Source organism: Fringilla coelebs (assembly GCF_963513975.1).
Source record: "Fringilla coelebs genome assembly, chromosome: 4".
Lineage (NCBI taxonomy): Eukaryota > Metazoa > Chordata > Aves > Passeriformes > Fringillidae > Fringilla > Fringilla coelebs.
The window spans coordinates 65968128-65982508 of NC_140032.1; the positions used below are offsets into that span (position 1 = coordinate 65968128).

Consider the following 14381-nt stretch of genomic DNA (forward strand, 5'->3'; position numbering starts at 1 on the left):
ATTCGTTTAACTTTAAAATAACATTTGTTTAGCAATGATGGAATAAGGGTCTGCCTAAATTACAGAACTCTATTCCATAATCCATAGGTATTAAATCTTTCATTTCTCAGAACTCACGTGAAACTCTGTAAATCTTGGAAGTATTTTTCATCTGCAAGTGTCTTCAGTTCTTCTCTCGGACACTCTGCATGTAGGAGTGTGAAAATTGATAACCCCTCCAAGAATAAATGAAAAAGCATTGTGGGAGCAACCAAAGTCTGAATAAAATCATGCTTTGAATTCCTTCCTCATGGAAAATAGCACACAAACTCTCTTGGACACCAAGGAATGCCTGGATTTCACACAATATCCCCTATACAAACGTCCACGAGTTTCAGACCTTTCTCAAAAACAAGCTGTCCACATGTCAAACCAATTTATGCAAAAAGGAATGCCTTCAAGCTATAAATGGGAACTCCTCCACTGCACACCTTGATCTCACCAGGAAACAGCATATGGAATATTCAGCACAAACCACCTTTGCAGATTTACAGACCAATGAGGCTAAAAAGCCAGGTGTCAAACACTGAGCAGCAAAGCTAAATCAGCTTCAGTATCTAACATTTAGTTAGAGTAAGACCTCAAACCATAAAAAGAAGATTTAGCAACAGAGGAGCAAGCTGGAATGCAGTGTAACAAAATTTGCTTAAAAACTATCAAAGCCAGCCACCAGAAAATAGGAGTGTAATGGATTTGAGGTGAACATCACTGATTTCCTTTCTACAGGCTTTGAAGAATGCAGCATGTACATCACAAGGCTTTTATGAAGGGCCTGCCTAATATGAATGGCCATTATAGTTGCTCTACTACACTATCTAGAAGGCCACAGGAACAAACAAGCTCTGCCAGGTGAGCAAAGAAGAAAAGCTTTCAGGAGCAAAAACTCTTAGGCACTTCCCCAAGCCTCCTCTCTCAACACCATTCCTCTGTATTTAGACAGAAGTTCAAAATCCAGAGCAAAGCCTGCAGTCATTTTTCATTCAATTATATTTCACGGGTAAGATGTTCAAAAGTGACCTCTAATTTCAGAAAATGAAATCCCTGAGAACATGCTCAGATATCCAGGGACTCACTTCAGAACTGCCAGGCAAAACTGGCACTAACACCTCCTGCCCAGTGCTTCAAATATGCTATTTTGGCTTTATGTTGAAATGAGGATTTAGGATTTTGATTCTAAGGGGACACAGCTTAACAAGTTCTAGTAGTTAGGCTGAAATACATGAAATAAATACTTTTGGGGGCTTAGCTTTAGGAAAAGAATCAAGTCTGAGGGCAAAGAAGTGATGAGGAAAGCAAAGGTGGTGACTTTAAGCTGCAAGGCTCTAAAATACTACAAAAAACACATAAACAGCCACACTAAAATATCTTACATGAGTCAGTAAATACATGGATATACTCCAGGACTGCAGCCATGTTGTTAAGCTTTCTTCTCTGCTGTATTTCACCCCTAAATGAAAGCCATTCTCCCTTCTTTCATCTCACAAGATGAGAGCACCTTTTTCTCCCTCTGAAGAACTACTGTATCTCCAGAATAATGTATTTTTAGCACTTGAGTATGAGCTTTGTTTCCTTGTGGCTACTAAGGAAACTGATTCAGTTCAGTGATCCAATGAAAAACAACTTTTTCTTTTTTGAATAAATTCCATTATTAGTGGCATCATTACTATTACATTCCAATTATTCAGGATCCTGAGCTCGAGAATAAAATGTAGATTTCTTTTTTTCATCCATACCAAAATATTTTCCAGGTTGCACAAGCCTAGCCCAGAAAATCACCATTATTCAGGTTAGCCCAAACACATTTCCTCAGTGACCCTCATGATGAACCCGAGATGTCTGATCACAGCCTAGTAAAGCATGGTATGCAAGATCAGCTGCAGAACTGCAGCAGCTGGAGGCACAATCCTCATTTAGGATGAGGGAGAGCAAGGCTGAGCCCTAAGCTCAGAAACCATGAAGCAACAAGTCCACTGGAGGGTCAAGAGGCACCACTGACTGAAAGGGAAGCAGGTGTTTGCCAACAGGATTCCAACCAGGAATTGATTAAAATTGCAGCTTTTCAATTAGATGATTTCTGTTTGAAACACCCACAATAGTCAAATGTAATTGTTGTCAGCCTCTGGAAACTGTGAGAAGGAAAAACAGCTGGTGAAAAACTTGAAACCTTCAATACAGACCACAAAATTCAGTAGAAATCTTTCTATTTTTGGGGGGGAAAACTTGCTTACCCTTCTAAGACTACTGTAAGTACAGTAGAGCAGAGACACTACTGGCAAAGTAAGAATACAGAAACAAACCCAGTGAAGAGTAATCAGTAATTCTACCAAAGGCAAGAGAGATCCTGCGAAGGTGAAACCTGTAAGGGGACACCCTTGACATTCAAACACAGTTGCAAGGAACCACTGGTATCTCCTGTGACAGGAAAAGAGGAAAGGACCTAAGCTAAGTCAGTCATTCTTTTCAGGGAAGTCTGAATGACAGAGAGCCTTGGAAGTGCTGACCCCACATTAAACATTCCTTCTGAACATGTATATAGTAATAGAATGAATATGCAGGAACCTATCTCTTAATTCACTCAGTAACAAGAGACAAAAAAAAAAAAAGAAAGAAAAAAACATAATCAAGGAAAGAACAAGTGAAATGCAAAGTGGTATATATTTCAAATAATATTTGAAAACACTTTTAAAATCCCACTACCTTTGCCATGCAATTTATTCAGTGAAGCTATTTGCAATAACCAGGCTTTATAATATACAAATCATAAAAGGGCAAGAGGTTTCCTTCTCTTTTCTAAACTCATTTTCTTATATCATGATCTATGGAACAGATATTGTGGAAAATATAATTCACTAAGTTGATAGCTCTATTCCAAATAGTCATACATCAAATGACATTACAAACAAGCACTGCAATCAGCAACAGGTCAATCAATTGTATCTATTTCAGAACTGCAATTCCAAGATTAACTGCTTCATATTTTATTTGGTAAAAGCTGTTACACAAGGCACATGAAGAGATCAAAGACTTAAAAAAACAGCTAAGAGAGTGAAAATAAAGACTTTTATTAATATGAAACACTATTTTATAAAGCTGCTAGGGAATTTAAAAAGGGTAAAGCAAAATTATAATGGAAGACATCATGTTTGCTGCTACTTGTTTATCTTACAAATATAAACACAGCTTTGTTTCTGGGAAGTACACATCACCTTTAAGGAGGTACACAGATTTCAATTTAAATAACCTCAACTAAACTTCTAACCAATAAAAACATGTCTGATTTCTTTGGGGTTTCTTCTTCCAAAATCCCCCAAAACTGCAAGTAGTTCTCCAAAACCAAGCCAAATTCCTCACCTCTTAACAGATTTTGCTCAATCCTTACTTGGATTAACTCCTAATCAACATTCTAGTTCTTACCTTCTCTAATCCCTTCACCTTTACTACTTCATTTCAGCACCAGTTTGCCCAGGGTTGTTTAAAGAGGCAGCTTTGGCCATACCTGAGCAGATCCCAGGCAGCACAGACACACCTAAGAAATGCATGCAGGTGAAGCAGTCACCTACATGGAGCCACAGTGTACCACAGGGATAAGTTCTCAGAGTGAAGCTTTCAAAAGCACCTAGAAAACCACTCCAATCATTTTCAGGCTGAATTTTTAGAAAAAAACCCCAGACTTGAAGATATGCATCCAGATAGGTCAAAATAAAACCACAAAAACCTCTCTGACAAGTGGCTAAGCTGCAGTATTGTCAAGTGCAATCTACTTGCTCATTTGGGCAGATAAGACACCTTGGCACATTCCCCAAACTGGTATTTTGCCCCTTTCCCCCAGCCCTTGCTTTTTCTGCTTAAATAAAAGATTAAGATTCTGTTTAAATGTAAGAGTATCGAATCCAAACACAAGACAGAGAGAGACACTACAGTGTGTGCTGGTTACAGCAATACAGGAACAGTTAAAAACCATAAATACATTCTGTATCCAAACTAGTGATCTGCTGAATTCAAATTCTTGTAAGCAATTCCCAAAGAAAACCTTCAAATGCAGTGAGGAACAATTTTTATGCTCTGTTATTCTTTTCTGCTTAAGTTTAAGCACTATACTTGCCCACTGTGTAAGAGGGTGTGAGAAGACTGAAGAAAATTTAAAATCCTTTTGCAAACTTCTATGGGCAATGTCAGCAGATGTTTCCATGCTCACTCTGTCCTTATAATGATTAAATTATACTGCTTGCCAAGATTTCCAAGATGACCTCTGACTTTTTGTGGGACATGAATTTGTAGAGAATTTTTCAAGTTTGACAGAGGGTTGATATAGTATGTATTTGTACAGCAAATGACATTACAAACAAGCACTGTAATCAGCAACAGGTCAGTCAATCAAATGTCTCTATTTCAGAACTTCAATTGCAATATTAACTACTATTTTAATTGGTAAAAGCTCTTCTTTTATCTTATTCTCCAAAACTACATGGTTTAGTTCAGCTCTTCTTTTATCTTATTCACTAAAACCACATGTCAGTTCAACGGGGGGATCCTGGATCTCGTGTCCACCTGTGCTCAGAACGACTGAGCTCAAAACCAGATGCTTACAACACACATTGCTACCAGCTCAACCAATATGCAGAACGCCTCTGGCACATGAAGCACTGCGTTAGAACACGTAACCTCCTGCACTCTACACCAAAGGAGCACTTACTGCCATTGTCGTCAGAGTCCTCACTGCTGCTAGGAAGCCGATGTCGTTTCATGATCTCCCCGGGAAACAGCAGGCAGCCTGGGAAGCAATGAGACAGCACTTAACCCCAGGTAATGACACACACTCAGCAGCTTGTGCTTCTGATGGCATGCGAGCATTTACAGCACACAAAGGAAAACAAACAACTCCAACAGCAGCTGAAAGATGAACAGTGAACCTCTCAAGGGTGCTTAATTAGGCTGTTATCCTATGAGCAGGTGAACAGCACTGGAGAGTGGCAATGACAGCCCCACCGATGCTTTCCCCCCACCGAAAAGCTGGGTTTTGTCCTGAGAGGCGTTAAAATCACTAAATATCCGCAGCCAATGTGCTTAACTTCCCCTGCCTATTCTGCCACTAGATTCGCAATACAATAACGTTTTTACTGCTTGTGTCAATATTTACTTTGGCTAATACATTTTTGGAGCAATTTTGTTCCTGCTTAAAGTGCCAGATTTACGAAATAGGAGATTAAAGTCATCCACTTACACATAAAAAACAAAACATCAGCAGTAGCAAGCCCAGTTTTCCCAGATTAACTACACATGCATCATCTATGCCCTGGAAAGCACCACCCTCTAAGACGAGAGGGTTACTTCCTCCTGCAGGGACATTTCAGCACCATGCCTAACACTAACTGTTCTTTGGGAGTAAGATTGTTCAGATAATTATTCAGATAGTTATTCAGAGGTTCCTCCAAACTACCAGATTTCTACCAAAATACCAAATTCATGGGCACGTGGGGCTGTGATAAAAAGGCCCAAAGTTCCAAATCTTTTCAAGCGCTATTCTCAGGGTGTTGACATTTTCACGCGTATTCCCTGTGGAACGAAGCCAAATTCAGTAAAAACAAGGAAGCTGTAAATAGCTAGTCAGTATTTACATGTAGAAAGCTATTAAAAAGTGCAAGTTGAAGAGCAGACAAAGACATGACAAGCCAAGTCCAGAAAGGCATATCCACCATAAGTTAAACTGACAAGGACTCTAGATGCACATCAAAACCCCTGAGTCTTAGCTTACCACATATCAGCCGTGGTATCAATAAGGTCTGGGCACTCTGCTGGCAGCAAACCCCTCATACCTACCTCTGCACCCAGATTTGGAGATCAGATCCCAAAATATTCCTTTGCTTCTAGCTAAGTGCAGAAAATCTAACCTTATTTCCATGTGAGTTTGGACTTCCTCAAACCCTCTCAACAAAACACTTTGCATTGGTCCTTCAATGTAAGAATTAATTGCTTCAACTTTGTTCACTGAGAGCAAGCTCATTTTAACAAATTCAATAATGCCTTCAACTTTTATAAGGCTGATTCCCAAAACAAGAAAACCCAAAAGCCTAAAAAAGCTTGACACTATTTACAATAAAGCACAAAAAATATCTGCTTACAGAGAACTTAATACAGCTCTAAGAGCATGAGCATTGCAGGACTGCCTCCTCTTTGTTATTACATGTACAAACAGAGTTAGGGGGAAGCCTCCCTCCCACAGACTGACTTTTCAGAGTGGGATTTAATACACCTGTCATTGAAACATGTAACAGTTCTGAACTGCAAACTTTGCTCACTAAAGAGAAGCTGAATGGTTCTTCACCTCACCAAGGCCTTTTGTCACCATTTCATAGAGTAAAAGTTCACATACAGTATCTGATGCTAGAGAATAAAGAACCATCAATGGAAGCCTCTTAGAGGGTTAGAAGAATTCTCTCCAAAAATTGCTTTGAAGCAGGCCAGAACTTTGTGTGTATGGGAGATGGAAATGCTGCCAGTGGATAAATACCCACACCAGCCAGGACCATCAAAACCTATTGAATGCAGATCTGGTATAAATTTAAGAGATCCAGAGCCAAGTTCCTATACAGCCACTTAGAAAAACAGAAAGCCAGTATTCAGATCCAAAACAGGCTGAGACAGAGCTGAAAAATCAGTTAGTTCTTACAAGGCCAAAACTAGGGGGATGAATATCTATTTATCTGTAAGGTACTTTTTCTATTAGTTCACATATTAATAACAGCAATTTAAAAGAAGCTATTCACTTCACAAAAAATCTCCCATAAACACAGTAAAGAAAACTTGGAAGAAAATACAGGAAAATTGTTCTATCTCACAAGTGTAATTTGTATATTTCTGGTTCACTTCTTGGTTTATTTCCCACATGGTCTGAAAAGCACAATACACTGTTAAGCAAAACAGAGTTTATGTACACTAAGACACACCTGTGAACTTGCAACAAACAAGAAAATTTGGAGTTCTGCTCCTTCACATCTTTCTGGACAAGTACATATTGAGTTGATCTTCTCCTAATATACTTTCTGCAAATACAAAAAATAAGGAAAGAGATGGAACTTTTTTTCTCCTACCACATGTCTCTAAAAAACAAACCAAGCATCTCCTTTTTGGTTGCTGTTTAAAGGAAAGAGTGGTAACCACACCTCCCAGTTTAAGCACTCTCCAAAGTTTTTCAGGAAATAATCCAGAGCAGAAGCCACTTTCCTGAGCACAGAATACTAGATAAAACAGCTAATTTCCTTGTCCACTTCAGTCAGGCATCTAAAGTTGGCCACACTGAAAAGCCTGTGTTCTCAATTGTAACATTAAAAGAAATTTCCCATTTGATGAAGCTCCTGGGAGATTGTTTTATAGATCTATGTGGGGGGGAAAAAAAAAAGTTAAAACTCAGAGATCTCATTCTCCTATCTTTGAACCTAACCTGAGTTTACAGGGAGCTAAATCACAGATGAAAAAATAGCATTTGGCTTCTTAGAGCAAGACTCAAACCTCGTAAGATTAACCCCCTGGAACTTTAGTCATTAGAAGAACAGCTTTTTTCAACCTCTAAAATCATTTTAAACTGCTGCCACCAGATGTTCATAGCCACAGATCAGAACACATGCTCTGGAGATAACACTGGAACAGCTAGTGAGACTTACAACCATGCAGACTGAAATGCTACTGGTTTGTGTCAGGTGGTGGGTGACTCAAAGTCACACAAGAAACATGTTAAAAAGTGCACATTAAAACCAAACAGGGGTTATGGATAGTGAGGGTTAGATGCAGACTGATACTGCCAGTTTTTGCCCTGTTCCAGGCAGGCAGACACCACCATCACTATGCCTGTAAGCAAAGAGAATTCCCATGTTAGCATAAAAACAGCAAAACATTTGAGGGCAGCTTTAATACCAGGAGTAAAAGCTATGCACCCCAGCCTGCAACACTTGCAGGACAGGAGGAGACACCCAGATGACTGAGCTCAATTCCTAAGTGCCTGCAATCACATAATTGCTGTCCAGCCCAAAAGTACCCACAAAAATCCACTGCACCCACCCAGGCAGCGCAGAACGAGCTCCCACACCCCTCTGCAGAAGGAGCAGTGCTCTGAAGCAAGGACAGTCCTTGTGGGTGAACCCTGCATCCTCCATCAAACATTTCCACACCTGTTCTTCCCAAATTCTTACACCACCCCAAAAGGGCGTTTGCCCAACACACAGTCCACCTAAAGGGAAAGCCCAGCACTCCAAAAGCTGCTGCAGTCCAACAACCCTAAGCTGACGAAGGCTGCCTCACCAAGCCACACTCTCTGTCAGTTTCCAGTGACTCCTGTGAATTCTTAGTAACTCAGCAACTTACATAAAAACTTTCAGTTTCATTTCCTCGAAAGATGATTGTTTCTTTTTCTTAAAACCATCCTTTCAGAAATCAGTCAGACCAACACACAGCATGCTGATGATGTTTTCTCCTGACACTCCAGTCTAACATTTACCAATTTATTGAGGAGGAACTAAACTGGGTTCAGACTAATGCCAGCTTTCAGCCAAACACAGCTTTTGAGAAACAGCCACAATTCTGCCTGCAATGGAACTCCAATTCCATGGGCAGCAAAGCATCCAAGAGCACTTCATGCAGTCACACCACCATGATAAATGGCACCAATGGGACACAGACCATGCCTTTTTAGTCCCCAGTCACCCTCAGATGAGCTGGCCACACCAGGGCAGCACTGGTGAGGCCAAGCACAGCTTTCAACATGCCCTACTGTGCTGCTCCAGAGGCTGAAGGTGCTGCTCTGTTTTACAGAAACACACCACCAGTTCCTTTTCCACCCTTTTTAATCATGCTTGCCCTGGAAGTTAAGCTCTGGATTTTGCTCAACGATTATACAAACTTTAAACATAAGGATGCAACTCTGGACTTCCATGGTGCCTTTGCTCAAATTGTTTTTGAAGGCAAAATAACACCACCTGAAACTGACTTCTGCGTTTTGGAGAGCTTGGGAAGCCTTTTTCAAAACACTTGTAAATGCTGTGCAAATGAAATGACTAGACAATAATCCAATATAACCAATGTCAGGCCACACAACAGCATTTGAATTTACATATCCTTGTGGGGCTGAGCAACGAACATCTCAATCTCTACAAATAACTAGAGGCAGGTAGGCATACTGACTTTGCTGTCCACTTCCCAGTATTTGATGACAGATGCAGTGCAATGGGTTAGACTCAGCAACCTGACACAGCACAGCAAATTCACTATTTTCAGCAGTGTTCATTACCATGCTACTCCTTCCCTCTCCAAGAGATAAATTACCAACAAAACCCAAAGACCCCACTGGACAGTGATGTCAAGACCCTTCCTTTTTTCTCCCACACCGGAGTCCCAGGAGTTGCACTGATAAGAGTGTAAAAAATGCAAAGAGCAGAAATCCAGACACTACCCCATGAAACTGGGACAACAGCATGCACACACACACCCCCATGTGCCACACAGCACGTGCACAGTTAAGAACCCCACACAGTTCTTCACTCAGTTTGACCTGAAGTAGAGAGGCAATCAAAGAGAAAGATGTAAAGTGTGCCAGTCCTTGTTATGCAAATAGCTAAACAGAACCAGATTGTAAAAAAAAAAATTATACATGGGAAAATCTACATCCTCAGGTCAAAGGTTTTCCACAGCACAATTCTTACTGAAGTGTTTTCAAGGGCTGCATAAACCCCTGGGTAAAAGAGTGTATAATTCAAACTCTAACAGACAATTAACTGTAACCATGTTAACGGGTGTCACTGTAACAAACTGCACTGAACAGCTGCAGAGACAGAATGGGAAGAAAGCAGAGTTATGACAGATGTACACCCTGAAGACAAACTGAAAAACTGGCTTTTCCTGAAAGTAACCCACTAACTGCAATGAAACTAAGACCTAATTATCTCTAGTACACAAGAAATTGCTTCAGAACACCTATTGTAAAAATGGAAGTGAAGTGTGACACAGCTTAATAAAATGGATAGAAGATGCAGATATTTGGTTTCTATTATTGGGCTCTTTTTAAATAGCTTATTTATAACACCACCCCTTCTTCACTGACACCTGACATCATAAGAAGCTTTTTTGCTTCTACCCTAGACTAAAAAAAAAAAAAAAAAAGGAAGCACAGCAGAAATAAGCTGTATTACTAAAATCCAGCTAAAACTCTAAAATTCCATTATAGAGCACTGTCCACAGTGCAAAGAGTCACAGACCTTAAATCTGGAGGGAAAAAAATCCTCCAAGTCTCATGAAACAAAGAAGTACTTGGCAAACAAGGCCAACAGTGTTCTCCACAGGGAATATTTCTACTAAATTCAGAACATCTATTCAAAATTTATTGATATAAGAGAAAAGCACAATTTGGCCATATGAACCTAATACTTCTCAGGAATCCATGTGCTCATTTATGCACCTGTGCAAGCCAGCTCATAATGTCAGCTTCCTACCTGAGCAGTGGCAACAAATTATTCCCAAACTGTGGGAGTGAGTGAAACTGACCATCCAAAATCTCAAGCAATGCATAAACTGGGTTCCAAGAATTAAGGCAACCCAATCTGCACCCCCTGCAGTTCATCTCTTCCACCTAGGAAATGGTACCAGCTTGGTCATCTCCAGCTGAAAACAGGAGCATGAAGCAGCAGTACTAAACACATGGAGAAATCATTTGAGGAAACACTGGATGGTTTTTGTTTTTTTTTTTTTACTAGTTCTGTGAATTGGGAATGAAACCAGAGAAGCTGGAAGGGAAATCTGCAGCTGTGAGAGGAAAGGGGAGTTTATTATTATTATTTTATTTTAAACATATGTATTAAACATAGCTCAAAAGCAGGGAGCAAGTGGTATCTGAAGCCAGAGGGAAAATCCTGCCACTAAAACATACAATCCTTGCTGTTTCAACAATATCCCACTGAGTGTGAGAAACCTCTAGAAATAGACTCATAACAAGCATATTTTGGCATAACTTTAATGAAGGTTTTAGGTTTGCAAGTGTGGGCAGCTTCTGACTTAGTTAAAAGACAGCACCTGCTTAAAAAGGAAATTATTCCAAATAACAGCTAAATCTTTCTCTAAAAAACGGAGCTGGCATAAAAGCATCTTCAGCCTTTGACATTAAAACATCAACTAAGACGTGCTGCTAAATCCCGTTGGGATTTCTAATACTTCCACGGCCTGTTTCACTGGGAAGGGGTGGTGGCTGACAGATCTCAGGATGCCCCGGCTCTCACCTGCCGGTGAACCTAATAAACTTTCTCAGAATGAGGCGATGAGCCGAGGAGCCAGCCGGAGAGGACCGGCAGAAGTTGGCCGGCGGCAGGCGCTGCTCGCAGGTGCGCCGAGCCCCGGCCGCCGCGCCGCGCCCACGGCCGCGGGACCGGAGCCGCTTCCCGCAGGCTGACAGGAGCCCAGCCTTCGGGAGTCATTTCCAAAGCGGCACTCACGCCGACCGCCGGCTCCAGCCCGGCCGGGTGCCGCTCAGGGCGGCTCTCCTCATCCTCCTCCTCCCGCAGCGATCTCATCTCGGCTCCGGCCCCGCACCGCGCCCGCCCAGGGTTGGCGGCAGCGGCGCCGACCCCGGAGCCGCCGGGGCACGGCCGGCTGAGGTCACGGAGCAGCCTCCTGGCCGGGCGCCGCCGGGCTACACCTCCCCCGCGGGGGTGGCACCTTCCCGGCCAGCTGCACGGCCGCCGGCTTCCATGAGAAGCGGCCCGGCTCGCCCCCTCCTTCTCCTCCCTCCCGGCTCCCGCTCCTCCCCGCCGCCGGCCGCACCAATCCGCTCGGCCACGGCTGCAAATCAAACTTGGTGCCCCCGGCTCCGCCGCCTCTGGCTCAAAGCGCTGTCACTGCCCAAAACGGCCACGGCACCTTCCCCGCCCGCCCCCGCGGCCACGCCGCCACGGAGGGGGTGGACGGGACGGCGGATGGAGCGGCAGCTCGGAGACGAGCTCATTTTCTCTGTCCGTCTCTCCTCCCACTCCCAGACAGTTCTGGAAACTGTGTTATCACCTCTTGTCACAGGAAACCAACCAGCAGGCGGTGCAAACAAACAAACACCCTTTGCCTCCACCCTTCCCAAAATCATCCTATCGGGAACGAACGGGCGGGCGCGAACGGGAAAGGAAAAGCAAATAATAAAAAAAATTCCACAAATAAAACCGAAACAACAAAACATCCCCCCGCCACCCCCATTCCCCCCCCCCCCAAAAAAAAAAAAAAAACCGGACACCACCAAAATTCTCCTGGGAGCTGGCGACTACGCGAGCCCAGGGCCGGGCAGGGTGGCTTTGTCTAAGAGGAACAAGTGGAATGATGGCTGGAGCCGCACTCACCTCCCCAGGGAGAGCGGCCCGTTAGACAGAAATGCCGCAGCCCCGCTCCGCTCCGTCCCGCTCGCCAGCCACCGGGGCAAGAGCCGAACCGCGGAGCTGCCCTGACCGCCGCCCGAGCAAGTTGGGGCGTTCGCCGCGGCTCCCCGCGCTCCCCCCGTGATGTTACGTTCGCGCCCCAACACCGCCGGCCGCCTTTCCGCTCCCTCGCCCACAAACTCCGGCCCGGCCACGCGGATTCGCCCCTCGGCCTGCGCCGGGAGCCAGCGCCGGGAGGGGGCCGGGCCCCCCCCGCGTCCTGCCCAAGTTCTCTGCGCGCCCCCCGGGCCGCTCCCGCTGCAGCTCCCGCAGCCGGGGCGGGGGCCGGGCGCGGCGGGGTCGCCGTGCACCTGCCGGCCGCTGCCCCGATGCCCGCCCCGCGCCCCGGCGGGGCCGGCCAGCGCCGCACGCATTTCCCCGCCTTTTCCCACTCTCAAACACGTGCACTTCGGGGCTCGGGCAAGTTGCTCTCCAGTAGGAGACACCGCGCACCCGTCTGGGGGACGGGGCCAGCTCTGACAGCCCGGCGCTCCGTGCCTCCAGCGGAGCGCCCACCGGCGCCCATCGAGCGGGAAGGCAGACCGGCTGCGGCTCCGAAAGGCAACTTCTGTTTAATTTCACCGATGAGCAGTTTTTATGCTTTCCAAGCATTTTTCCTCCCCACAAGCCAAATCCAAGTGCGACTGGGGCGGGGGGAACAAAGCTGCTCCCGCACACCGAACACCTCCTCTCCCACGCACACCGCTCCCCGCCCGCGGCGAGAGGCGACGGGTCTCGTGGGCATCTGGGTAACACGGTGCCACACAGTGGCCATGACTCTCCCCCACCCCCTTCCTACACATCAGTATCCGAGCAAGACTTGCGCTCTGCCATTGCCATCTGGCTACCAAGTTGCTCCAACGCTTCCTACTTTCCGCGGCGGGAGATACCCGGCGCTGCCCCCGCGGCGCAGCCTGCAGCGACGCCTGGGGCGCAGGGCCGGCGGCACGGCGCGGCACGGCGCAGAACGGCACGGCACGGAACACCGGCGGCTCACTTGGCCGCTGCACCTGGGCAGCTGCGCGGTGCCCGCTCGCCCGCAGCGGAACAAAAAGGGAGCCGGCACCGGCCGGCCGCGCCGGGCGGCAGCGCTGCCTCCCCTCCCGCCTCCGCCCGCCACAGCCCCGCACAAGTTGCTAGTGGGATAGCGGAGCCGCAACTCGGCCGCCTCCCCTCGCCCCGTACCGAGCGGCGCGGCTCTTGGCGCCATGTTAATGACGTACTATCTTATTTCCACTAGGCAGCGACCTTCGGCACGAAACTGCTCTCCCGCCGCCTCCGGAGCGACAAAAAAACCCCATCAAATATGGCTGTGCTGGCGGCTCCGCGGCTGGCGCTGCGGCGGGCACGGTTACCTGCTGGCGGCGGCGCGGCGGCGGCGAGGGCGGGCGGCGCGGCCGGGCTCCCCCTGCGCGGAGGGCTCGGGGCCGCCGCATGAGTTCGGCGCGGCGCCGGGCAGCGGGCACGGAGAGCGGCTCGCTGCGCCACACACACACGCACACTCTCTCTCCTCTCACACACACAGATTCCCTCTGACTGACGTTTGTACTTGTTATGGAGGAAGGACTCCGTGAATCAAACTCGTTTCTGGGTCACTGCTGCCACAGGGGGGAGCTGCTTTAATCCCCTGCCAAAACTGGAAGGCGAGGGAAAGGGGGGAGAAATAATAATAATAATGCAGCGCCGGGGTGGGGAGGCGGCGGCGCGGCCCCGGGGGAGCCGCCGTTAACTCTTGGCGGGCCCGGCCGCACCGCGCGGGGCTCCCGCCGCCCCTCGCCGCCGGAGCCCCCGGGGAGCGCGGCCGCCCGGCTCCCGCCGCCGCCCGCTCGTGTTCCAGCGGGCTGGAAAATGCAGATGGGAGGCAACGCCGTGCGGCCGGGCGGCTGGGAAATGATACGTGTCTGCACCCGC

The 14381-nt window shown here is 46.4% G+C and overlaps 1 protein-coding gene across 5 annotated transcripts in view; it reads right to left on the bottom strand.

The window, feature by feature from the left end:
* JADE1 (jade family PHD finger 1) overlaps positions 1-13976 on the bottom strand; it is a 44225-nt gene extending 30249 nt beyond the window's left edge. Inside the window, exons 1-3 of one of the 5 annotated variants that reach the window (XM_084205144.1) lie at positions 8395-8461; positions 6984-7079; positions 4733-4810 (exon numbers count right to left, since the gene is read on the bottom strand). In XM_084205144.1, coding sequence (XP_084061270.1) covers positions 4733-4784 — 52 coding nt within the window. In that variant the 5' untranslated portion in view covers positions 4785-4810; positions 6984-7079; positions 8395-8461. Of the gene's footprint in view, positions 1-4732; positions 4811-5495; positions 5841-6983; positions 7638-8394; positions 8462-13825 lie in introns of those variants that run through there. The other 4 variants (XM_084205146.1, XM_084205143.1, XM_084205145.1 and 1 more) reach the window with 4 other exon arrangements.
* Positions 13977-14381: the final 405 nt, after the last annotated feature.